General features: G+C 38.7%; 1 protein-coding gene across 4 annotated transcripts; it reads left to right on the top strand.

Annotated features, from left to right (window-relative positions):
• Positions 1–88: 88 nt before the first annotated feature.
• On the top strand, positions 89–27,542 carry qtrt2 (queuine tRNA-ribosyltransferase accessory subunit 2). Of its 4 annotated transcripts, XR_011886345.1 has the most exons (10): positions 89–163; positions 4,233–4,549; positions 8,277–8,332; positions 9,788–9,864; positions 13,375–13,584; positions 14,880–15,079; positions 16,522–16,673; positions 21,513–21,612; positions 22,212–22,298; positions 23,145–23,226. XR_011886345.1 is itself a non-coding variant. In XM_072260632.1 (9 exons), the coding sequence occupies exons 2-9, from the start codon at positions 4,350–4,352 to the stop codon at positions 23,374–23,376; spliced, it is 1,227 nt and encodes a 408-aa protein (XP_072116733.1). In that variant the 5' UTR covers positions 89–163; positions 4,233–4,349; the 3' UTR covers positions 23,377–27,542. The 4 variants fall into 4 exon arrangements, 3 of the variants coding, with proteins under 3 accessions (XP_072116733.1, XP_072116735.1, XP_072116734.1); XM_072260632.1 differs by lacking the exon at positions 22,212–22,298 and having other exon boundaries at positions 23,145–27,542; XM_072260634.1 differs by lacking the exon at positions 23,145–23,226 and having other exon boundaries at positions 22,152–22,238.
• The last annotated feature ends 279 nt before the right edge of the window (positions 27,543–27,821 follow it).

Genomic DNA, 27,821 nt, shown 5'->3' with positions numbered 1-27,821 from the left:
AGTTCACGCGCACGTACGCGCGCTCCAAAATGATGCGCGTACTCCGCGTGTCCCGTGTCACATGACTGCACGAGCTCCCGTGACGTAATTCCGGGCAGGAGCTATCGGAGGTTTGATTGGGTGGGATTTGATAGCGACTGCCGTTTCCGGATAGCCTGTGAAGGTGAGCGTGGTTTTGTTCTGGAGGCTGTGGCCTCTTAGATCCGGGATGCACAATGGTTGTTAGCAGTTAAAGTTAGGATGGTTTAGTTATTAACATCTCTCTCCTTCCTTTGGGGTTATCTCAAGCATGTTAGTGGCGATGAGCGTGGCATTGGGACTCACAGATTGGTAACTGGGCAGAGATCAATGAACACACATCAAAGTTGCTGGTGAACGCAGCAGGCCAGGCAGCATCTCTAGGAAGAGGTACAGTCGACTTTTCGTCTCGGCCCGAAGCGTCGACTGTACCTCTTCCTAGAGATGCTGCCTGGCCTGCTGCGTTCACCAGCAACTTTGATGTGTGTTGCTTGAATTTCCAGCATCTGCAGAATTCCTGTTGTTTAGAGATCAATGAATCTGCTCATTGACTATTGAGAGTATTTCCCCTTCCCTTCTGTAGCAGAGTTTATGCAATCATTGGTGATTGCTAAAGTCATAAAGTCCCATGGAATAGGAAATACGCGGATGTTAGAACCACAAGTTGTTCCTTAATGTTGCCTTTAAAATCAACGTTATTTTAAAATGTACATCCTTGCACTTCCGTGGTGTTGTACGAACTTTATAAGGTTCGGTACTGCAAGATCTTTGCTTCACCAATTGCTAACTCACTTAACTTCTAATCATTCCTCTGTTACGTGTGTGGCTGGGTCTTGAGCTTTTTAAAACTCTAATCTCTGGAATTATCCCCTAATCTACCATGCAGAAAAGATTTCTCTTTTTAGAAACTTTTTAAAACTATGCTATTATGACCAAACTGTTGTTCAGTTTTATGTGGGTCTGTGTCGGATTTGACAGTGCTCTTCTGAAGTGCTTTGAAATGTTTTACTGCATCGCAAGAGTGCTGAACGTTGTGACACATTGATATAACTGGGTAAATTCATGGTAAATTACTGGACAATTAATCAAAAGCGCGCGAATTCAGATCTCAGAATCAGAATCAAGTTTATTATCACTGAGCAACACACAAAATGCTGGAGGAACTCAACAGGTCAGGCAGCATCAATGGAATAAATAAACAGTCAACCGTTTCTAACTTGAGACCCTTCAGGATTGGAAAGGAAGAGGGAAGATGCCAGAATAAAAAGGTGGGGGAAAGGAGGCCTAGCAGAAGGTGAAGCTAGGTGGGTGGGAAATTATCACTTGACATATGTTGTGAAAGTTGTTGTTTTGTGCAGCAGTACAGTACAATATATTGACAATTATTAGAAGTTACAATCAAATTTATAAAAGAATAAGTAGAGGACAGAGAACAAAAATAGTGAGGTTCATGGACTGGCCAGAAATCTGATGGTGGAAGGGAAGAAACTGTTCCTAAAGTGCTGAGTGCATCTTCAGCTGAGTGTACCTCCTTCCTGATGGTAGTAATGAGAAGAGGGCACGTCCTGGATGGTGAGTACCTTCTTGAAGCACTGCATTGCCTTTTGGATATGCCCTCTCTGGTGGGGGCCCATGATGGAGCTGGCCGAGTGTGCAATCATCTGCAGCTTTTCCTGTGTATTGGCCACTCCATACCAGACAGTGCTGCAACCAGTCAGAATGCTCCCTCCTGTACATTTATATGAATTCACTAATCTTTGATGTCATACCAAGTCTTTGCTTGAGTCAAATTTAAAGAATTTATAAATAAAATACTGGTAAAGGCAGTTCCAAAATGATAGAAGTCTATTTGTCCGTCCTAACTTTTTATGACATTGAAGGAGGCTGCTTAGTGCCGAGCGTCTATGCTGGCTCTCGGAGCAATGACATCCCCCAACTTCACTGCACTATCACTGCTAGGCAGACGAGGGTAATGTTTCAAGGATTTGCTCAAAGTAGGGAATCGACATTTGGGATGGTATTGACAAGCATGCGTTGGGAATGTATACAGGTCCTGTGTAAGTGGCAGAAGCAGCTCACAAACCACCTACACCTGCCCCGTCTGCGGAAGGGATTGCAGATTGCCCTCATCATCGCTTCATAACCCACAAAACTGGGGTGGAAGTATGTCCTTTTTGATCATGAGCGACTGCCTAAGATGTAGTATTAATGTTTAAAGATAATTAGGAAGTTTACCGCACCAGTACTCCACTGAAATGTAAATCTTACACCAGGTCTCAGCATGGAGTCAGAACATGGATTCCCCAGCATGGGTAGTGCTGAACTTGGATAGGGGTGTCAGGTGATGGAGCACAGGTAGTGAGTCATTTGGATATTTAAATAGAGTGCCTTGGTCTTATAGATTTGTGTGTGTGGGGGTGGGGGGGTGGTCCGGAAGTTGTTCATGGACTCGAGAGGGTCTGTGAAGAAATTCCAAGAGTCAGCAAAATTTAAGCCATTACCTTATGATGGACCCTTTTACATTGACATCCAATAATCATTGCATCTCCTTTCCTGAACTCTATTACAACTCTTGATAAGCATCTTAATTTGATCAGCATTCTACAGTCTTGTCCACTTTCTATTCCAAAGTTAGTATCCTGTGTAATCACCACTGTTGGACAATGAAAACTTGACAAAAGTGACATCTCATCTAGTTGCATGCTGTAAAATTAACACAATTGTATCAAAAACAGGGTTTTAAATTTTATCATGATCAGGTACTGTGGGACTTCAGGCTTGCTGATGGTCGCTGTGAGAATATGTCATGGCCCAGATGGTGGGGATCTTTGACGATAGGTGTTGTTTTTCTGAGGCAACACCTCATGGAGATATCTCTAATGGTGGGGAGAGTTGAGCCCATCATCTGTTGGGCTGAGATTACAATACAAGACATCAGGTTGGAAGGGGAAGTGAGGAAAATCAGGAGATAGTGTTGATGTATTGACATGATCTTAAACTTGTTAGAAAAAATAATAGGGGATTACTCTTTCCTGGAATGGTAACTCCTCCATGTTTCCTTTCCCATTCAGACCTTTAAAATCCAAACAGGATACCTCCTAGTTACTGTTTCCAGATTTACCTTTTCTTACTAGGTGATGTCATGTCCGACCAGCTTCAGTAGTTTGTCTTTTAAAGTTTTATAAAGACCAGTAAGTAGTCCTATCATTTCTGTTTCCCTAAGTCTGAAGTACTTGGGAGCTGATAAATGTATTAGTTGAATTCTCATTATACATGTTTGTTTGTTAGAATGATACTATTTAACTCAATGCTAAGTGGTGTATTTAACTTGATTTTGGTGGTACATCAAGAATAAAAAAGCTAGCATGATTAGACTTAAAAAGAAATTAAATACATGGATAAACAGGCTGGAGAAAAAATAAGCATAAATCGAAGACAACTATTAAAAGGATGGAGATGATTGAGAAGAAAATATGATTGCGTGAATTAAAAAAATAAAGCAATTTTGAAAACCATTTAAAGGTAAACACATTTGTCTTGCAGAGATAGTTCATGGTGAATTGGTTTCGAACTGGAAAATGTGTTTTGCTATTGAGATTAGTACAGTTTAAGGCAAATTTCTTTCTTTCAAGTCAAGTGCAGTTTATTGTCCTGTACACAAGTATAGTGAGCTTTAGGTACATAATTCAGACAACGTACAAGCATGAGTTATATATTTGGACTAAATGATGAGGGAAATTCACAAAACTGCTGCAGTTTTTCCTGTCTTCAGGGCATTGTTACAATCTGATCAAGTTTTCCTATTGGAGTAGGGGTGCTCTGCCAAGGTGGAAGTAAAATTCAGGATGAACTGTTTTGACTGAAATCATAACTGTCTAATTTCCTCCACAGATGCTGCCTGACTTGCTGAGTTCCTCCAGTATTTTGTGGTTGTTTCAGATTCTAGCATCTGTAGTCTCTAGTATCTCCTGAAGTAAGAAATTTTGTCAGGCATCAGAGGTCTTACTGGAAACTTGGACATGACGTATCTGAGGTTTTCTTAGATGGCAATGTGGAAAATATTTCTATTCCTAGGTGCTAATGTCTTTTACCTTGATAAATACATTTCTCATTTTCTCCAGCCATTCAGATAGATTTTAATTCATGTTCTCGGATTGTAGCAAATGGAAAAGATACAGTAGCATATTCTTTAATGCCACTCCTTTTTTTCACAGAAGCTTCAACAGTGTGGTGAGTTTTTCTTAAACTAAAAAACCCACACAGTTAGCAGTGAATTTGCCTCCAAGAAACGATCAACCAGTTGGAAATTTTCTCTAGATATTGCAGAAAAGATGAAGTTAGTCCTCTCCAGCATTGTGAACGGCTGCCGTCAGGGCAAGTTGATTGAAGTAGGACGGAATGGCAGTAAAAGTCTTGACATTCCTGGTTGCCTTCTTTATACACGGACAGGCACAGCTCCCCACCTAACCCATGACACGCTTAGCCTTGTCGAAGGAGTTCCTGAACCTGTGCATCTGACGTTATCTACACTGTATGTGCAAGTATAATTTTTTATTTTCCTAACCCTTGGGTTGAGATGTAAATGTGATGTTGTGTTCTGTGCAGAAATTCCTATATCTGCTTTGAAAAATAAAAACTAGTGTTGTAAAATCCGTGTTGATTTGGAGTGGTTTAATTCAAGTTGTCATTTAAAAACTAGTTACATTGAAATCAGTTTCAGGGTCATGATGTATGCAGTATGATAAGTAATCTAGAGAAGTTATACTGTCAATTGTAATTCACACTGGTCACATTGATAATTGCTTGATAGCCCCACTGTACTGTGAATACAAGAACAAAAACTATTGCATTCTTCTCTAGCTTTTGAGATGTTGGAAAGTAAAAAAAAATCCCTAAATTTGTTTTCTAAATCCCTTTATCAAACTGTTGCTCAGTTCATTTTAAAATTACATTTGGGTTCTAACAATGAAAAAAAGCAATCTTTGTTTTTTCAATCCAAAAACAATCCTGGTAGTGATTTTAAGCCAATGCTGCCAATTGACCAGTTACACTGTAAATTGGGTATAGATAACCTGGAGGGAGGTCTCAAAGCGCTGAAGTTTCCTGACATTTCCAGGTTGAAAGATAGAAACATAGAAAACGTACAACATAATACAGGCCCTTCGGCCCATAAAGTTGTGCCAAACATGTCCCTACCTTAGAAATTACTAGGATTACCCATAGCCCTCTATTTTTCTAAGCTCCATGTACCTATCCGAAAGTCTCTTAAAAGACCCTATCGTATCCACCTCCACCACCATTGCCGGCAGCCCATTCCATGCACTCATAACTCTCTGCATAAAAAACCCCTGACATCTCCTCTGTACCTGCTCCCAAGCACCTTAAACCTGTGCCCTTTTGTGGCAGCCATTTCAGCCCTGGGAAAAAGCCTCTGACTATCCACACGATCAATGCCTCTCATCATCTTATACACCTAATGACCAATAATGCATGCTTAATTTACACTCTGCTTTTCTATCTGATAAATATGAACAACATGAAGTGCATGAACATCACTAGTTGTGTACATTGTAATTATGCTTGGGCTTTGCCATGTCAGCATTTGGAATGAACCACTTAATAAAGAAATGTCTCTTTGAGGCAGTGCATTCCTGGCAAAAATCATGTCACTTACCATGTCTCACAACATTATCTGTAATTTTCACTGATAAGAGAATCTCTGAACAGTTTCTTGAATCAGTCTTTACTCTATCCTCTTTGCCTTGTTCAAGCTTACTTCATGTTGTTTTTGCTGTCTATGGACATCATTGTCTGGAATATCATTTTGGGAAACCTTTTCTTCATTTACTGCACACTTTTGTATTCCATTGTATTAGTCTTCAGCTCAAATTCATCCTGATACTTTGGCAGGCATTAAATCACAACCTCCATCAGCATTGATGTTCATGTCCATGTTAAGTCTTATTATTTTCTCACATTCTTCTCCCAATATATCATCTCTGCTCTGTTCAAGCACCAAATGCTTTTGGGGAACACACAGGTTAACCATTCATAGAAGATCTAATGAACCATACGCATTTTTATCAGCTTCGAAATTGCTCACTATTCAAAGGTTACCATAAATACTTAAACAGTCACTGGATTATTTCACTTTACAAAGTTCATTCTTAAGTCTTGGCCCTCTCTCACAGCAAGAAGTGGCATGAAATTTTATCACAAAGATCAAATCCTTTCAGCAGGCTATTTGGGTGTGTTGCCCCTCTTTTTGTAGGCTATCAAGCTAAATGCTTTAAGGTGAAATTGGTGAAAAAGTCCATGGTTTAAAACTATTACTTAAGCTTCTTGCATTTGACTATGTTTTCCAATAATTGCCTCCCCACCAATATCTTTATGGTCACATTACCACACCCCACACTTAAATCTCTCTGCTGAAGACTCCTCTCCTTCCTCCCATGCCAACTCCTAACAATGAACCTCCCTTCTCTTCTTACCTGCCCCACCCAAAGATGCTTCCTCTATGATGTCTGGAATAACATGTATATTTTGAAGCTCTTTCACTGGTGCAAAATGAACAATATATAGGTCCTGAGCCTTGGCTTGGTATAAATGAAAGCTCAGTATCTTTGAAGTTCAGCCTTGTATGAGACAAATTAAGTCTTCAGAAGTCTGGCTTATTAATTAGCTGCCCTCTCATCTCTTCTGCCTATGAGACCCTACCCTTGTGGCCTTGAACTGTTTGCAACAAACTAATGATTACCCTGGTCGCCTGAAAGCTGGTGTTGACAATTCCCTTGGGCTAGCTATGGTTCCTACCAACCGTTCTGACTGACCCAGTACTAAATCCCTTTTTCCTCAAATACATACCTGTGGTCTTTCTATTCTTACAAATCACTGTCAAACTATCCTGTCCAAAATTTTAGAATACATACACTTCTTTTCTGCAATTCTGTGTTTGAATTGTCAATATCGCATTTCCATCTTTGCTATACCAGTGATTCAGATTCATTTGTCACATGTACATAGAAACATACAGTGAAAGGTGTTGCTTCCATTAACAAATGTCACCCTACATTCAAGCACCAATATAGTACGCCCACAATGTTCATCAGCAGAGCAACGACACAAAACAGCAACAGTAAAGCAAGCTGTTTTCCCACCCTATACACATGTACACATGGGTGCACACACAAATGGGCTCCAGCCTCAGAGCAGACCGCCTCCAGACTCTCAACCTCCAGTCCTTGGCACCGGACTCTCAGGTTCAAGACATTGGGCACTCACACAAGCAGATAGACCTCCAGCCCCAGAGATAGGCCTCCCTGGGCCCCTGACCTCGGCACTAGACCCTCAGACTCAAGACATGGATCCTCCAACCTCCAGTCCCTGGCCCCGGCTTGCAGAATCACAGGCACAGGCCTCTGACTGCTGGATGTGCTGATCCAAGGGCTTTGACCTTTGAGTCTCAACTTCTGGATTCACCAACTGCTGTTTTTGACCTCTGGCTTTGATCTCCAGACTTTGCTGATCTCTGGTTATTGACCCTAGAGGACTCTCTGACCACTATTCTGCTTATCAAACTCCCGTTACATTCTGTCACTATAACCATGGGACAAGCTGTTCTTCTTCATCCTTATTGGTTGTCTGCAGTTTGCACCATGGTTTGATGAAGCTATTCTCCAACAGCTGGGCAAATTGTCCTTACTCCATCTAGCGACTGAATTGCACCCAGCATACATGTTATAGCTTCTCTCTTTCTCCTGTGCTATTATTGCTGTAGCTCCCCAAGGTTTGTATGCTACTCTGCAGCATTTCTCATCATAATTCACAATGTTTGTGTCCCACCTGGATGCTGATCACCTTCAGCTCCATCTTACCACTAACTACTTATTCCACCACCATCTCTGACAATACTTGCCTGAGCAGAAATCTCTCCAAACCAAAAAGTCTATTGTCTTTGATCCTCGGCGTAAAATCCATGAACAACTGCCTTGAACCTTGCTCTCACACAGATTGGTTATCTGACCCATTGGAAGCTAACTATGTATGTCAAGTTTGGGCCAGATATCAAAACAATGTAGATCCTGAGACTTGCTTGAAATAAGTAAAAACTCAATATCTTTTAGAGCTCAAAGGATCTAGCTTCAGTCTTGTTTGAGACAAACTATAAGGCTTCAGATTAGTGTATTTGGGTTTGAATTTTCTAACTGAGCATCTTTGGCATTCTTCTGTGAGCAATTTTTCTTTTTTTTCCCCCTCAGTGCAGAACATCAAGAAGTTCTTGAAGAATATAAAGAGGGCATTGGAAAATTCATAGGTATTAAATGTTAATTTTTCTCTCACAGCAGACAGCAATCCATCCCAGGTTATGTTGCATATTGTAGGCATCGAATTTTGTGTTTTGTCGTAACATTGTAGTCAACAGTGTAGATAAATCTTCCTTTCTTCAGTTAGTCTGAGGTTGCATTGAATAGTTCCAATTTTTTTGAAAAGTAAATATAGAGTCATACAGCATAGAAACTGGCCTTTCAGCCCAGTTGGCCCCTGCTGACTAAAATGCTCCAACCAAGCTTATCCCATTTGGCAGCATTTGGGTTACCAATAACTATAAATCTTGCCAATCCATGTACCTGTCCAACTGTCTTTTAAAAGTTGATATTGTATCTACCTCAATCACTTTCTCTGGTAGCTCGTTTCACATACTCCAAGTGCGGTCTCACCAGCATTCTGTACAAATATGACAAATTAAAATGAGCACTAGCAAGGAAAAATAGAATCAATGCTGGAAATTTCAAATTAAAGCAAGTGAAATGTTTTACTAATGTGCGATCCTCCGGCAAATCCATCTGGTTTCATAGAATCAAACAACAACAGGCTCTAGCTCATCAAGTCTGTGTCAACCACTGTGCAGCCATGGTAATATTCCCATACTAATCCCTTTGTAGTATCCGTACATTCCCACCCACTCTTTGCTAGATGCACAGTACATCTCACACTGAAGACAATGATTCCTGACCTGCACCTCTTTGGAATGTGGAAGGGCATTGGAGCACCAGAGGTCAGGAATGAACCTTGATCACTGAAGCTGTGAGAAATCACCTCCACCACTTGTACCATCAAATTAATTTAAATTACGCTATTGTGAATTTAACCGACTATATTGATAAGTTAAAAAAAACTGCAGATGTTGACATGGGCAGCACAGTAAGTGTGGTGGTTAGTACAGTGTTTAACAGTACCAGCAACCTGCGTTTGAATGTCCTCCCCATGGAATGTGTGGGTTTTCTCCAGGTGCTCTGGTTTCCTCCCACAGTCCAAAGACGTACAGGTTAGTAGATTAATTGGTCATTGTAAATTGTCCGGTGATTAGGCTAGGGTTAAATCAGGGGTTGCTGGTGGTGTGGCTCGAAGGGCCAGAAGGGCCTATTCTGTATTGTATCTCAGTAAAAGTGAAATCTGAAATAAAAATACAGAAAATGTTAGGGAAGTAGTCAGGCAGGATCTATTGAGATGGAGACAATTAATGTTTCAGACTGATGACGTTTATTAACTCTATAAATGCTGCCTGACATGCTGAGCAACTCCATCACTTGCTTTTATTTTAATTACATTGTCTTATGTTTTACTCTGTTTACTTTTAGATGAAGTTCTTTTGGAAGAATGCCTTCATAGAGATGCTGTTCAATGTTATTAACATTCCAGTTTGATTACTTAAGGTTTCTGATTTACACTGAATTATTAAACAAGTGCTTATCACTCTGTTTTATTACAGGCATGCCAGACTCGCTAATTTATTGTTCTCTATACGACCCAGTTAGTCCATGTCCATCAGGGTACAACACAAATAAAGTAAGTTAGTAACAAGTACAGGAACAGAGTTTAAAATGTACTTGTAATCATTCCTCCTGTTTTCCCTTATTTCTTTTATTTTATTAGCCTGTTAGTGTAGTTTATTATTGTTTTAGTTAGTATTAACTGAAGGGCCAGTCATGATTACATAAATCCTAGTATCAGTATCTTTGCATGTTATCTAACATTATTACATCATCTTTTTTTTAAGATTCAAAATAATTCAGGTTCCTACTTAGCTGTGCTGATACATTGACCACACACTGGATAGTTTTAAGTTTAATGCTTGTTTCACAGTTGTATGGCAATTGTAGTTTGTACGCTTGTCTTCAACAACCTTGTAAGAAAGAAAATTCAACTAGGACCACTGGTTTTTGTATACAGTGCCGTAACTACCATAGGACCAGGAGGCAGGGGAGCAGAATTAGACCTCTGGGTCCTTCGAGTCTGTTCTGCCATTTGGATATGGCTGATTTATTTTCCATCTCAACCCACTCGTCTGTCTTCGCCCCATAATCTTTGACATCCTTACTAATCACGAGCCTGTCAACTTCTGCTTTAAATATACTCAATGACTTGGCCTCCACAACTGTCTGTGGCAATGAATTCCACAGATTCACCATCCTCTGGCTTAAAAATTTCTTCCTGATCTCTGTTCTAAAGAGATGTCCTTCTATTCTGAGGTGATGCTTTCAAAATTTCCTCTCCACATCCACTCTATCTTGATCTTTCAATATTTGATAGGTTGCAATGAGATCCCCTCCCCCCTCATTTTTCTAAGTTCCAGCAAGTACAGGCCCAGAGCCATCGAATGCTCCTCATATGTTAACTCTTTCATTCCTTGGATCATTTTCATGAGCCTCCATTGGACTCTCCAATGCCATCATGTTCTTCCTGAGAAATGGGTTGCCGAACTGCTCTTGTACTCCAAATACAGTCTGACCAATATGTTCTGAAGCCTCAGCATTACATGGTTGCTTTTAAATTCTAGTCCTCCTGAAGTGAATGCTACCATTCCATTTGCCTTCCTCACTACCAACTCCACTTTCAACTTAACCTTTAGGAAACACTTCACTAAATTTCTCAAGTCCCTTGGCACCTCCATTTTCTGGATTTGCTCCCCATTTAGAATATAGTCTACGCCTTTATTCCTTCTACCAAAGTGCATGACCATACACTTCCCTATAGTGTATTCAATCTGCCACTTCTTTGCCGAGTCTCCTAATCTGTCCAAGTCCTACTGCAGATTCCATGCTTCTGCAACACTGCCTGCCCCACCACCTATCTTAAAATTGACCACAAAGCCATCAATTCATTCACCCAGATCATTATTATATAATGTGATATGTAGCAAACCCAACACTGATGCTCCACCTGCCTGAAACACCACTAGTCACCGGCAGCCAACCAGAAAAGGCCCCAATTATTCCCACCCTCCATTCTACCAGTCAGCTGGTCTTCTGTCTGTATAGTATCTTTCCTGTAACACCATAGTTTAGCAGCCTCATGTGCTGCACTTCATCAAAGGCCTCTGGACAATTCAAGTGAACAACATCCACTGACTCTCCTTTGTCTATCCTGCCTGTTATTTCCTCAAAGAATTCCAACAGATTTCTCAGGCAAGATTCCCCTTAAGGAAACTTTTAACTTTGACCTATTTTATCGTGTACCTCTTCCTTAGTAATAGATTAACATTTTGCCAGCCATTGAAGCCAGCCTTGCTGGCCTATGAAAGGAAAGATAGTTGCAATTTTTCCAGTCCTCCAGAAACATTCCAGAAACTAGTAATTCTTGAAGGATCGCTATTAATGCCTCCACAATCTCTTCAGCTACTTCTTTCAGAACCCTCGTCCAGGTGACTTATCTATCTTCAGACCATTCAGCTTCACAAGCACCTACTCCTTTAACACCTGCCGGACGATGCTGAGGATGTTCTACGAGTCTGTGGTGGCCAGTGATATCATGTTTGCTGTTGTGTGCTGGGGCAGCAGGCTGAGGGTAGCAGACACCAACAGAATCAACAAACTCATTCGTAAGGCCAGTGATGTTGTGGGGATGGAACTGGACTCTCTCACGGTGGTGTCTGAAAAAAGGATGCTGTCTAAGTTGTATGCCATCTTGGTCAATGTCTCCCATCCACTACATAATGTACTGGGTGGGCACAGGAGTACATTCAGCCAGAGACTCATTCCTCCGAGATGCAACACAGGGTGTCATAGGAAGTCATTCCTGCCTGTGGTCATCAAACTTTACAACTCCTCCCTTGGAGGGTCAGACACCCTGAGCCGATAGGCTGGTCCTGGACTTATTTCATAATTTACTGGCATAATTTACATATTACTATTTAACTATTTATTACTATTTTCTATTACTATTCTATTACTATTTATTATTTCTATGACTATTACTATTTACTGTTTACTAATACTAATATTACTATTACTATTTCTATTACTATTTATTATTTATGGTGCAACTGTAACGAAAACCAATTTCCCCCAGGATCAATAAAGTATGACTATGACTATGACTTAGTAATAGCGATTACACTCACTTCTACTCCCAATGCTTACGAATTTCTGGCATGCTGTTTGGAGTCTTCCACTACGAAGACTGATGCAAACTGCTTATTCATACTACTACTATTATAATTATATACTGCACCTTAGCTAGGCTGAGCTGGTCTTAAGTGATGCCTTAGGTCTGTCTGTTATTGATATCCAGGGTATTCAGTGGATTGTGATAGTCTGGACAATTAAAAGGTTTCTGGCATCTACATCTTGCTGTCCAAATAAGAGTTGCGTTAAGAAGATAGAATGTGCAATAAGTTCTCATATTGGTTTCAGACCCCCTCCTGGATCTTTTCACCCATATGTCTGTAAATGTCAAGCTAAAGTGTTTCAAGATCACTGCATGTCATCAGCTTTAGTCATGAATGTGCTTTTGGTTTCATTAACTCAATATACCCATTCTAGATACAATATCTTTGGAGTATATCTACCTTGTCCTCCTTTAAGATTTTCCATAAAACCCTCTGGGGCAGAGTCTGTTCTAATATTATTTGGCTCCATGCCAGTTTCTCTTGCAAATTGCCCTGAGAAGCTTTGTTTCAATTGATGGTGCTACAGTTGATACGTAAGTTGTTGCAGAAACTGTTAGAGGCAGAAGAAAACCAGAGACATTGAATTATACGTCTGATGGCAATGTGCAGTTGATTAATTATGTTGTTGACGTTTATGCAATGTAATTTAGTTTGAGATTTGCATGAGTATAAGATTTAGACCTAAGAAGTACTAGAGGACTTTTTTTTCATAATTCAAATATGACACGTAATCAGGTCCCTTTAAGCTTGAGTTAACTAATCAGGTTCTTTTCTGTAGCATAATTGAAAACTATTGGATTTGTATATTTATTTTCAGATATTATCATTGCTTTTGTAACATTCTACATAAACTAATGACTTTGGTGTCTTAAAGATCTGATATACTTTTATTACCTTATTTTGAAAAGACTGTATCAGTGTGGGGTGGAGGTGGCCGAATTGAGCTGACAATGTCAAAGTTCATGGCAATACAACAAGCTTTCAAACCTGACTGGTACCAGTGCCTGGCAGACGGAGAGCCACTGCCTCCAGGATCGTCAAGGAAGAGGATAAATAAACTAGTGGATCGAACTCTGCGCTTCCTGGATGAATGTCTCAAGGTGCATCAGAATTCAGAGGTAAAAACATTCACTTGATTGATTCCAGGTGTGAAAGGGTTATCTTGTGAAGAAATAATTAAGCAGGTTGGGTTTAGAAGTTTAGATGAAAAGAGGTGATTTTGTTGAAATGCACAAAGTCCTGTCAGGACTCAACAGGGTAGACATTGAGAGACTGATTCTTCTGATGGAGAAATATTTGGAATAGGGAGCATAATCTCAAGGTAAAGGCTCACGAAATTTGGAGATGGATCTTAAAGGTGGAGACATAGCAGGAAGCTCTTGCAGGAAATATTAAATAACATGCTTGGAAAGAGTACAGGGAAGCGAGAATGCTCAGAAAGAACAACCCTAAATAAAATATCGAGTTACGCAGAATGATTCAGATTGAGCAAGGAAAGATTACAGATGGATTTAAGAAAGTTATTTGAGTCTGTATGAGAAGGAGCCATTAAGATCAGAAATGACAAAGGTGACTGGTGAATATCATAGTGCCAGCAGAATATTGGCAGCAGAATGTGAGGGTTAACTGGTGAGGAATGGAAAATGAGCAAGGAGAATACTTATTATAGTCATACCCGAGGGTACAAAAGATTGGCAATGTTCATTAGGACTGTAAAAAGCTAGAGTCAGGGAGATTTGATAGTGGAGAGCAAAGGCAAAGATACTTCATGTCAAAATTTTGGGTTTAATTGGTCTTAGAATGAGAAGTCTTGATTGCTGCCATCCAAGGATGACCAGACCACAAAAAAGTCACTGTATATTCAATGAAGCTTCAAAGGGAATAAAGAATTGCAAAGGATAGTGATCATTTATTTAGGTTTGTCCTGTTTACAATTGTGAAGATTTTTTGAAAGATCTGATAATAAGTGGAGAGGAGGTGCTTCTCAGGAAGAAGGCTGAGCCTCACTATCCAATAGGGATGAAATATGAGCAGGTTCTACCCATAGAAATTGCACTCTGGTATCATGCCCAAGTATGTGTGAATCTTCACAGTGTATATTGTTGGGCATTTTGATCTTGGAAATATGGCCAAACCTATAAATTTCACATGTGACTATAGAACAGAAGTTAAGAGCAGAAATGTCAACTGGGAACTTAATATGATTTCTGTGACATTATGGTGTAGCAAATCTTTAGCTACTTGAGGTCAAGATGAGCAAACCAAAAGAAACATGAATACATAAATAAAGTGATTAAATATAACTACAAATCAGTATGCAATTTTTTCCAGAATTGCAATATGATTGACCCCAAATTGTGTCATAATAAACTGAGTAAAGTTAACACTTGTGGTGGGTTTGGTTGCTGTCCAGGATCTGAAGGACACAGAAATTATAGGAGTTATAGAAGGAGGGGACATTCTTGAGGAGAGGCTGCGGTCGGTCAGAGAAACGATGAAGCGACCGGTTGGAGGTTTCCTTTTGGATGGTTTTCAGGGAGAGACCATGCCTGACGACCTGAAACTGGATTTAATCTCCTCAGTTACAGGAGAACTGCCTGCAGACAAACCAAGGTATGGGACTAGCTGGAATATGACTGTTACTGTGCCTTTATTAAATCTGTATTACTATGTAGTTATTTTTCTCCAATTCTCTTGCTCTAAAGCTGACTGTGAGAACTAGTAGTAGCAACCAGTTATTTCACTTTCTCATTTTGAGAAGGTTAGTTTTTATTAAATTCAAAATCAGTAAACATCATATTTACTCTGCATTTGAAATCAGATGTTTATGGATAACTTCCATCATTTAATCTATAAGATGACATTTAAAAGTCAGGTTTATTGTATTCATAGAGTTCCTTCATAGCAAAGTGCCCAAGATGCCTCACAGTTGCATTATCTTGGGCAAAACCTTTAGAGAGAATTTCAGTGGAGAGAGACATTAGAGTTAAAGGGAAGTTCTTCCAGAATTGACAACTGAAGCCTGTATTGCCAGAATGGGGAGGGGGGTGGGTAAATATTTTAAAAGAAAAATAATAAATTGGGTATTATGAGAAGAGATTAAGTGATGGTTGGAATTGACAGCATAGATAAGGCTTCCAATGTCAAGGCACTTATTAATTGAAAAACAATGTAGCTCACTAGCTCTGTAGTAATGGTAGTATGGATTTTGAACCAATTTGGATAGATTCAACGAAGTTTGCATCATCTCAAGTTTACAGAGGATGGTTCAAGAGGAGTAGCCAGGAGAAAATTTGACTAGTTAAATCTAGAGATAAGACATCTGTGGTTCAGGATTTCAGCAGAAGACTGTCTGAGGCCGTACAGATGGTGATAGATAAAGGCAACCTTAATGATGATGTGGATATATGCCCTGAAGCTCATCTCAGTGTCAGATATAAAACCAAAGTTGTACACTGTCTGGTTGTGTCTCTAGACGGTTGCTAAAGAATAGGATGGAATGACTGGGTAGGAAATTAGATTATAGCATAGACCAAGACAGTGGTGTTGTTTCCCACAATATTCAGTCGCACAACTTCTCCTCTGTCTTGTGTGTTAACACCACAGGAGGTACTGCCATGGCTTTGATTCTAATGCAGTCCAGGTTCACTTATGGAGGTTCAGCTGAAGATAACACAAGAACTTGGTGCAAATTGATATCTTCAAGATTTAATGATAGTTGGAAGGAAAAAAGCAAGTATGCCATCAGTTGTTTTGATGATTCATTTCTCTTAGTAAGAAGATCTATTACATTGATGATTGTTAAGTGCCAAGGATGGATTTATTTGAAAATCATTGAATTGTCTAAAATGTGAATTCTGAACAAGTTTAATGTAAAATTGGATTTATGCCATGTTTACCACTAGAGCACTTTTCTGAATTTAGGTTAACCACGTGATGCCATCAAGCCAGCTGAGGATCTCTAGCATTAGTTGTAACTGTTTTAACTACTACATTATTTTACATTCTAATATCTATTAAGCTTTTCTCTTCTTTTCCCTTTCTCTCAATCTAAGGTTGATCCATGGGATTGGAAAGCCAGATGAAGTACTAGAATGTGTATCAAGAGGAGTGGATTTGTTTGAGGGTTTTTTCCCCTATCAGGTTACTGAGCAAGGAAGAGCTCTGTCATTCAATTTTAAATACCAGGAGGACCCAGAGACAGAAGGTACCTCTGAGAGAATACCAGTGTTCAAATGTGTTGAGTGCATCGACAAAGCATGACATATCAATAGGGACTCAAGATTCTGCAGGTGTTGGAAATCTTGAGCAATGTACATAAAATGCTGGAGGAATTCAGGATGTCAGGCAGCATCTATGGAGGGAAATAAAAGTCGATATTTCGGGCTGACCCTTTTTATCAAGACTGGAAAAGAAGTGGGGGAGAAGCCGGAATAGAAAGGCAGTGGGTATGGGAGACGTACAAGTTGACAGGCAATAGATGAATGCAGGTGGGGGGGGGGGGTGGCAAGGCCCAAACTCTGCAACAAGGTTTAGATATGTTGAGTGGGCTCGTTGTGCTGGCAGGGTGCTGTATCTCTAAAATAAAATACAGTATCAATATTCTTGTGCACACATTGCTGGGGATTAGCAGACAGTTGCAGCAAATTATTGTGGACACACTTTACTTAGTTTTAGTCCATTATTTAAGAAAGGATATTGTATATTAGTATTGAAAACAGTCTAAAAATGATTCACCAGGATAATTCCTATCATGAATGGCTAAAGAAATTGCATTTTTGTTCTTTGGAATTTATGAGAATAAAGGTGATCTTATTGAAAGGTTAAGATCGTGAGAGAATAATCTTGAACAAGAGAGCATTGTTATAAAACTGGGACAGTCACTTAAGTCTGAGGTGTGTTGAAACTATTTACTGAATATGATGAATAGCTAGAATTCTCTACCTTGGTACGTAATGGAAGCTATATCTTGGTATTTAAAGAGAGAGCAGAGTTTTCTGTCAGATCAGGGAAATGAATGCAGTGAAACAGGAAATGAGGCCTAGCACAGATCAGCTATGATCATACCAAGCTGTGGCAGGCCTGAGGGTGCTATATTACCTATTCCTGCTAATATTTTCATGTTTTTAACTGTTGACCCTTTAGGCCAAATCTTTGTTGGAGTCCGTGGTTTGAGTTTGGCCCACTTTCAACCAAGTCACTGAACAACACCATTCCCAAACCTCAAAATAGTTTTCCTGACTAATGAAATCTTCTGTTTCCCATTGTACTCTTCAGCCCAGGTAGTATGCTGCCTCCCTCAACATCAAGTGATCTCTCTCACTTAGTCCTTTCAATGCATGCCCCAAGTCTTTGCACATCACTTTGACAAATTTAATCATCTGTTCAGATTGCTTATTGAATTCTTGAACTTTTTAAGTACATTTCAGTTTTAATAGTTTTTTTAATATTTTGAAATGTTTGTGTAAGAAATTTTCCAATTTTTTGATAGCCTGTTCTGCCCAACATCATAAAAATATATCCAGAGAATTTTATTCCTTGTAGCCCAGAGGGCACTTTTTATGAAGGGGGAAATAATTTAAAATATTATGAACGATAATAGCCCAGGCTTTTCTCACCGTGGCCCACCTGCTAGTCCTGCTCTTTCACTGGCCCTCTTGTAAGAAGTTGTTTTAAACCAGCTCTGTACTCATTGGATTTTCTGATTAGAAAGCTAACAGAAATCCTTTGCCGATTAGTTTAAAAGTGCTGCCAGGCAGAACGATCAAACAATAGGGTTAGGGTTCACAAATACTTCATAATGTTTAAAAGAAACTATTAAAACTGAAATATGATTTTTGAAATCACTAAACATTAAGTATTTACATCAACTCAATTAAGTGAACAGGTTATAAATTACTTGCAACTCATTCTTTGCAGCATACGTGTTTTTACTGTAAAGTTACTGTTGCTGCTGCAGGCCCGAATGCAGGGTCTCAAGCTGAAACATAGAATGCCCATTTCCCGCCGCACATGCTGCCTGACCTGATGAGTTCCTTCAGTGATTTTTGCTGCTCACTCCAGTACCTGCAGTCTCTTTTGTCTGTCTGCTACAGGTCTAACCTGGCATAGATTCGGCAGGCAGATTTACCAGCACAAAGTGGTGGAACTGGAGAAAGTCCAGTGTTGGTGCAGAGGTGGAATGACTGATCTGATCCTCTGGGAGGATGTTTGGAGCTTCTTTGTTTGTATTCAGGAATCCTGAGATCCGGACATTTGCAGAAGTACATTCTGTACAGAACTGCTCAGGACCCAAGGGATCAAACATATGATCACCTCTGGTCTACAGTTCCTTGACAATTTAAGGTCCCATCAACTGACTATTCCTTTCTCTGGAAAACTGGATTTTGCAGCTTTGAAGGTGACAGGGTCATCTTGAATTATATATTAGACTGCAGGACACTTCTATTGTTAATCATCTAATCTAAGTGTGAAAATGCTCATGTTATAATATGCAAAAAAACCTATCCTGATTTAGGTACTTTGAACTTCATTTTAATGAATCTGTTAATTCAACATTGGGATTCACATCAATGAAGATTCAATACATCAAACTGAGTTGCATTGATGAGCTGCTTTGTGATTCAGGGAAAGTAATGACTTAAAGACGACACACACAAAATATCTGAATTAGCTTTATGAAATATTGTTTCTTTTCTATACCAACTTCTTTCTGAATATTCTTCCCTTGCTTCTGTTGAAAGATACCTTCCCAAGCCCAAAGCTTGGGAATTTAGCTTTGGGCTTTTTATTAACCTGGTTTACATCCCTTTAAAATGTATGCTACCAGCTTTGTCCTGCCTTCACCTGACATACACTTATGAGGGCATGTCAAAATCAGTTACTGGAACTTGGTTGTAATTAATTACTGGAACAACTTCAATCCCTTGGTTTCCACCTCTTATCAAACCTTGACTGAGCCTAGTGATATCATGTATCGTGCTATGCTCCCTCAGCATAGCTTGAGAATAAACCTGCACCACTGGGCCTGTGTGGCTGCATGCAGTTTCCTGAAGTGCGCTCGCTAAATCATATGAAAATCTGATTTATTACAAACATAATGTATGTTAATTAAACGCTAAAGAATAACACTGGTCAACAATTTTTTTTAATGTGTTCCTTCCTCAGAATTTTTTTTTTGTTAATGATAGACTGCTTGAAGCTGAACACAAATATAATTTCAGACTTATTGTATCATATAGGAATTTGGAGAAACAAGAAATTAACTTTTATTGACTATAATGCATTTAATTGCATAAGGGTGCTGACGTTTTGCAATAGTTCAGTTAAGCTAAAAATGTACGCTGTCTCAGGCTTCTTGCTTACGTGTCCAACACTAATCAGCCAGCATGACTGCGATGTCCTGGTGAAACCTTTTATCATGCTCATCACGGACTGCAAGATTTTCAGGAAGAAGTCTAAAAGGAGATGCAGAAAATGAATCATTAGTGACAAGTTGTGCTTCATGGTTTTGTATACTTGAAGCATGTTGTCAACCAGCTGCATGTAGTTTGGTGCTCTGTAGTTGCCAAGAGAATTTTCAACAACATCCTGAATGCCTTCCATGCGATTTTCTCTGGTCCCACTGGAAGTTTGTCCAGTTGCCTGTCATTGGTGGACCTGTTTGATTTGTGATCCCCAAAAAAAAGTTTGGCATCAGTTATTCTGACTTGAATTATGAATTGGAAAAACAAATATAGGTGATTTCAAAAAAAATGTTGTATGATGGGGAAATTTCATAGTGATTTTCATGATCAGCAGCCCAAAATCCATAAAATATACGTAAAAGTATGTAGGAAGCAAAATCTTTGTTGTCCAGTGTAATTTTATTAAATAAGGAGATACAGATGGATTGAATATATTTTGTTGAAATGTTGAGCTTTGTATAGTTTAAATATTATAATTGGCTGTTTTTTTTTGTTCATATAATCAAGACTCTTGCTATTTCATAAAAGGTTTTATTGAAATATCAATTTACATCTTTAATCTCTGCATTTTGTGAATGCTTTGTGCTTCTGTTAATTTTGTTATTGGTGCAGTTTGTGTATGTAAGTGTTTGCTGATGATCTGACTTGCATCACAGATGCTGATCTCCTGAGTGTTTCCAACCGTGTCTGCACCAACAGTGGTGCAGTGTAGTTGTTTAATGTTCCACAGTCCCATGGTGGAGAGTATGAAGTTTTAAACTGTCACAGTGCAAAGTCTGGTGATTACTTCATATGAATTACCAAGGAATAACTGTAGTAATTCCAAGCTACTTATGACATAAAGCTGCCTTTGAGATTGAGGAGCAAAAGCTGTATTAGGGTCAAATGCAGACTTGTTTAACTTTATCACTGGGTGCATTTAAGTATTTGTACTTTACAATGGAATTTGTTCTTTAGTGCTCAGTTTGGAAGGTTGTTCAATTACACTGTTAAGAATTGGTTTTGAATGCTCCGTATACCACTGTGTATGATTGAGCTGGCAGGATGTTCAGAAAGTAATTCAATTTGATCACCAACTTTTTCTGCATCTCAAATGTGAATGATGATTATGAGGCATTGAAATTTCAGTTGAGGTTTCCTTTTTAAAAGCCTCGCTTAGAAAATCATCAGCATCATGATAAAACTGTGTCACCTGTAATATTCTCAGAAGTCTCTGTCATTACTTAAATGTTCAGCTTCTATATTTTCAGTTTTCAGCAATGAGGAAATTTTTTCAATATCTACTCAAAAACCTCAAAGTATCATGATTTTAATTTGCTTAAGTTTCTAAACAGTATCTTTCACATACACCAATGTGTGGCCTTTCAACTAAGTTTGTAAATTGCAGTTTACGATTGCATCACCCAAAATGACAGAGATAAATATCCTCTGAAAAAAATTGATGACTGGTGACTTAACTGGTGGGGGTTATTTTTTTTTCAAAAGCCAAACTTCACCTTTTGTGAAATTATGTCAGAGGACTGGAAGGGAATGATGTAAAGTACAAGAAAAACTTATAAGTGCTTTGGATTAAATTTCAGTGTTACACAGAAACGGTTCTGGGGATAATGAGATCAAAAGTAAGAGCCCGGACTGTGAGGGAAGGATGACTGCTTTTTCAATTGACCTGAAAAATGAGAAGTAAGTGTTATCAAATACAGTTTTATTCTGTAAACGCATTGAAGTATTCAGTGTGTGTGTGTGTGTATGTATATATGTATGTATGTATGTATGTGTGTGTGTGTGTGTGTGTGTGTATATATGTAGAGAGAGAGAGAGAGAGAAGTCACAATATATTACTTCTTCAGTTTTATGTAATATTATAAAATGTAATTTGCCATTGGGAAGTTGATTTTGTTCCTCTCCTGGTAATTCGATAATGCCATGCTGTGACATTGTGTAATTATGATGCTAAGATACGTTATGTAGAATGATAACAAAAGGTGGCTGTTAAAACATTGTAATGCTGATATTAACATTCTGATCAAAGCATGTTAAAGCTCCAAATCAATTTATCTCAACAAAGTGATTAGAAAATCTGCCAGTTTGACATGGGTCAAATTAAATTTGAATTGCTTCTGCATAGTGAAATTTGCAATGATCCTGAGCAAGAACTTAGTGGATTCTGAATGTTCCTGTACTTTTGTTTTCATCTTTGTTTCCTTTGCGCATTTGTACAGTGTGACACTTGTAGAGTGAATAAGCCCTTTAATATGTGCGGTGGAACTATATACCTGCAGGAGGATGAAGTAAAGCACAAATTGCTGAAAGCACATACTGCTGGCCAGACTGTATCTGTGAGAAGAGGAACAGAATTAACACTTGAGGTCTGAGACCATTCATCTCTGTTAATCCTTCCACACATATTATCTGACCTGCTGAGTGTTTTTGGCATTTTCTGTTTTTATTTGATCTGCAGACCTTTTTATTTCTTTTATATAGCTAACCTATTAATTCCACTGTGGTTTTCTATTACGCCACTGCTCACTTCCTATTCATGTAATGCTTTATGCCTTTCTTCATGTGAAGCCTAAATATTACAAGGTTCAGTCTGACACCTTAATCTATTTGCTTAGATGTATCTCTAATCTAGGCAAATAAACCTCATGGTATATAACCACTTTAACTGCTGTTGTATATAACAACACTCTCCAGCATCAGTGATCACTTATGCCAAAAGAAATGGGAAATTTATCACTTACAGGCCTTCCTGCCTATAGTTCCTAATCATTTGATTAGCAATTGAATTTGCATTAGGGCTCAAATCATCATTGCTTGCTTCTGCTAAACAGTCCGTTTGGTTAAGAGTTGCGGTATACTGCAGCTAACTTTTACTTGGTAGTATGAGCCAAGTTTTGCTTAATAGCTCCCTGTCGATAATTGGTCGGTAATCCTTGTCAGCAGTTTACTCACTTAAGGAAAATTTCTCCTTTGAGTCCAATTTGCTTAGTTCAGAAAAAATAAATAAAGTACAGATATTATAACTGCGAGCTTTATTTTTGATTAAATGAGTGGTCTAAAGGGAAGTTCATTTAGCATTATTTTGAGAAATTGTATTCTACTTTTACTACAGTAATCTTGATGAAGACTGATGTTCGTTCAGATTTGTTTAGGAGAACCATTGGTTTTGGAATGCTGAGTGACATGGTGTTTATGTGATTCGCAATGTTTAGGTTCCGTGATGACTTCAGCTCCTTGGTGCGGGGCTGTCCTTGCTATTGTTGCCAGAATCATACCCGTGCCTACCTCTACCATCTTCTACTGACCAATGAGCTATTGGCTGGAGTTCTCCTCATGATCCACAACCTCCACCACTACTTTGCATTCTTCCAATCTATCCGAGATTCTTTGAAGGATGGTCACTGGAAGGAACTTAAAGAGCTCATTGAAAAACAGAAGGTATAACAAAGACATAGTTGACAGGACACATGATGGATATCTATTCTTTAAGGCTTCTGGCAGGCATTGGATGCCGTGATATGTTTGTGAGATATGCTCACAACGTGAGCTAGTTATTTTAACATTTTATTTCATTGTGATCGGAATTTTTTAGCACTCTGACTTGTGATTTCCTCTATCATGTGCTGTATTATTAACGTGATGATAGAAGACAAGCATAAGATCTGAAATCTGTGCTTTGGTTCATTTATTTTTCATTTGTGCTATATGTATTTTATACGAAATATTTTTCTATTAAAATATGGGAAATATAGTACCATTTCATTTGATATGAGATGGGTTCTGATGAAGTGGGTTTCTACATCTTGGACCAATGAACTCTGGAGACTTGCAGTGATACATGAATTTAACAATATTATTCCAGTTTTTATGGTTCCCATCTAATTATGAGGGAGATACCTTGTAAATATGGGGACAGAATTGAATGTTTTTCAAACTCAAACCAATGTTTTAGCAATTGAGATTCTGCAGATACTGAAATCTAGAGTAACACACAAAGTGCTGGAGGAACTCAGTAGGTCTCGAGAGAGGAATATACAGTGGACATTTCAGGCTGACATCTTTCACCAGGACCTGATGAAGGCTTTCAGCCTGAAATATCGACTGTTCATTCCCCTCTGTAGATGCTGCCTGACCTGCTGAGTTCCTCCAGCATTTTGTGTGTGCTGGCCAAAGCAGATGCATGGATGGTTTAAGCAAATTAGGGTCCAATTCTGGCTGCTAGAATCCAGCATAAGTTCTCTGACTGATCTGATGCAGTCCAAGCAATTTTTTTAAGAATTGTTAAAAATTTCTGAAGAAGCAAACATAAAACAGTTACTTTAAGGCTGATCTTGCAAGGATGAAGGACCTGGTTTGATGTCCATGGATCCACAAATCCATACATAAGTTAATGCAGGCCTACAATTGTACCTTTCTGGGTGGGAATTTGGGTAGTTGGATTTCAACCTCAAACTATTTTAATACCAGGTTTCCTTAGGCCTTTTGATGTTATGAATCCTTTTGGATTAAACTGGTGTTATTTGTTCCATAATCTTAAGAGTTATTTATGAAAGTTAACATTTCTAAAGTTTCAACAGTTGTATTATGCTTCAACCTCGTGTCTTTAAATTAATTCTGTCATAACCAACACATGCCCATTTTATTTAAAGCATCAAAATGAATGGGTGTCTGCAAGAATTATGGAACTTCTATTTGTAATGTAAAGGCACTTGAAGAGTTTCAGAGGATAAAAGTTACAATGCACTTTATTAAAAAGATTTATCCTTTCAGAAATTCATCATTATTGAAAACAACTGACATTTCTAACATGACACTGTTGAGAGTAAGTGTGACTCTGATGTATCAGCCTTTCAGGCTAACACCTTGAGAGTGCCGGAGAGCCTTTGTTGTGGTAGGAATATCTTTAGGACCAACTGGAGATGAATTACGACAGCTCATTCTGCAGTTTGGCAGCTACTGCTCCATCTTTTGCCCCGAGTCTTATCAATCAAAACTCTAATCAAGAGTTTTATTTTTTTAATATAATTTTGGCAATTAAATGTGACTGTGCGCTAATCATTCAATGCATGATGTGCTATATCTACTGTACATATAGTGTACAACGAGTGAATCTATGTTAAAGTGTCCTTTATCCAATTAGAATGTTGATATCAGTGACTGCCTCTGATAAGAATAGGAGAACTATCTTAGTGCTATTTCGAACTAACATGTATATTCCTCAGTCATAAGACATAGGAGCAGAATTAGGTCATTTGGCCCATCGAGTCTGCTCCGCCATTCAATCATGGCTGATCCTTTTTTTTTACCCCTCCTCAGCCCCGCTCCCCGTAAGCTTTGATATCATGTCCAAGAACCTGTCATGCTCTGCCTTAAATACACCCAATGACCTGGCTTCCACAGCTGTCTGTGGTAAGAAATTCCACAAATTTACCACCCTCTGGCTAAAGAAATTTCTCAGCATCTCTGTTTTAAATGGACGCCCCCCCCATCCTGAGGCTGTGCCTTCTTGTCCTAGACTCCCCCCACCATGTGAAACTTCTTTTCCACATCTACTTTGTTGAGCCCTTTCAATATTCAGAAGTTTTCATTTCAATGAGATCCCCCTTCATCCTTCTAAATTTCATATCAACATTACTTAAAAGAAACTCGTTATTTAGTAACGTAAGTGGTAAATGAGTGTAATGACTGTGAGATCTTGCTGTGTGCCAATTGGCCACTACATTTTGTTATCTTCCTGAGCAGTCTCAGGATCAAGAGTGATTTGTTTTCACTTCAGTTCAGTGTGTTCTGAGGTGGTGAATGAGGTCAATATGGGAACTGCAGACCTTTCCATACTTGGGACATCAGGTCCCTGATGGGCTGGGCAGGTGGGGAGTTGTGAGACTGTGTGCTCCTCCCATCACTTATGAGGGGCAACTCTGGTCCTGATTCATGGTTCTTAGTATCATCCTGAATGGCATTTCTCTGCTGGGGTTAGTCATGAGCAAGAGGTTCTCAAGAGTCAGAGGAGATGTTACATTGAACATATCCTGCAATTTTTTTTCTCTCTCCTCCTGGTAATCTCTTCCCCTGATGGAGCTCAGAATAGAGTGTCTGTTCCAGGAGTCTAGTGTTGGGAAGGCAAACAAAATGGTCAGTCCAATGTAGTCAACTGATTGTAACTAGGGCCTCAGTATCTGGAACATTGGCATAAGAGAGGTTACTGATGTTAGTTTATGTATCTTCCGGTGAATTTTGATGATGTTGTGATGTTGTTTTGATGATGTATTCCCCCAGAGCCTTGAGGTGACTGGTTTAGGTAGTCTGGGTTTCTGAAGCATGTTGGAGGGCAAAGATCCTTCCTGCCTAGTGGACCATGAGGTCTGTGCCAGGACTGAGGTTTTGATTTTTCAAATCACTTTCCCTCAGTTGATCAAAGGCTGTGTTGGCACATTGAAGGTGAATTTCATAGTTGATGTCTGCCTTTGCTGAGAGATTGGAAGTGGTCCACGTTTTCCAAGGTTTATCATAAAACTTTATTGTCATTTGTCTTGTTGCAGCAGTGGTTGTAAAATGTTTGGTAATATCTGATGGTTATATTCTGTACTTCATAACTTCACATCTTTCCTACCATTAAATGAACAGTATAACCTTTGTGATTACAAATGGTAGTGACAAAGGAAAATAACATTTTTTTAACATGATCACTAGATGGCAGTGTAATCCAACATTAATTTCTCCTCATGCGGAGGAATAAAATTAATCAATATTTGTATTATAAACATAAATAGAGATTTATATAGAGGCCTGGGCCTAAGGGAAGGTGTGTGCTGAAAATCTTTTTGAATGCAAATAAACAATGTGTTATCATTTACTAATGTTTTATTAATTGATATATGAAAGGTAATGCTGAGAAAAGAAAGCTATATACCATTCACCAATCTTCATCTGATGCATTAGTAATAGCTATTGCTTCCAGATATATAAATTATGGCTGAGTAAACTACGGTAAATTCAGCTTTATCTAACTTCTAACATTCTTAAATTCATCCTTAAAATTTAAATTTTTCCATGTTTTACTTGGTGTTCAATTACAGGGTTTGAGAATCTACTTGCCAAAATGGGAAATCAATTTATTTACTTATGGCCTAGCAGGAATCTTAAGCTTATATTGATGACCCAAATTTTAGACTGCACTTCTGAAGTTCTGACTTGCCTGAATTCACAGAATAATTAACTCAGTATAACTGATCAGCAAATCATTCAGATAAAAAATGCAAAAAGCAGATTGCTTTAACACCATATAAGTATATATTTATTGTTACATGTGTTGGTCTGCCTTTTGGCTATAAACAACACCTGCCCATCTGTGGAGTAGTTTTGTGAAACCATCTCTGAAGTGCAGAAAGATAGAGGTGGCCAGTGGATCAGGAACCCAATCACCTTTAAGCAGAGTAGAAAGACACAATGAATATCAAGCAAAAAGAAATTGCAAAAGATCTTCAGAAATGGTGATTGAAGAAACGGGCATCACTGGAGACAAGTTAACACAAACTGTACATCTCTTTCATATACATGTTTATAATGTCATGCTTCTTAGCATTAACTGTAATCAAAACGAAATAAAATTTCTGGGTTTCTTTTGAAGATGATTTGCTCTTTTATATCTGTAACTCTCGCTTTGGCTAGCGGAGAGTTATAGGAGATGATAGCCCCTGGCCCGGCCAAACTTAAGAAATCTCGTTTGGGTGGATACTATGTGATGTGTCCCCTGTTACAAATCAGTATCACAAAATAACGAACAGTACACAATATGTGATTAAACAATTGAGCTTTATAATTCTGAATTTGACTATATGGTTAGTAAAGAAAACAAAAAGAAAAAGGGCCCATTCTCATGAAACAGTCTA

This window comes from Mobula birostris, chromosome 6 (assembly GCF_030028105.1).
Source record: "Mobula birostris isolate sMobBir1 chromosome 6, sMobBir1.hap1, whole genome shotgun sequence".
NCBI classification, from domain to species: domain Eukaryota; kingdom Metazoa; phylum Chordata; class Chondrichthyes; order Myliobatiformes; family Myliobatidae; genus Mobula; species Mobula birostris.
Note: the sequence above shows the minus strand (reverse complement) of the source record. Positions and strands in the feature narration are given on the sequence as shown.

Coding starts and splice junctions, on each gene's coding strand:
- qtrt2 (XM_072260632.1), top strand. CDS start 4,350: ATGAAGTTAGTCCTCTCCAGCATTGTGAACGGCTGCCGTCAGGGCAAG. Junction 4,550..8,276: donor CATCTGACGTTATCTACACT/GTATGTGCAAGT, acceptor TTTCCCCCTCAG/TGCAGAACATCAAGAAGTTC. Junction 16,674..21,512: donor GGAGGACCCAGAGACAGAAG/GTACCTCTGAGA, acceptor ATTAAATTTCAG/TGTTACACAGAAACGGTTCT.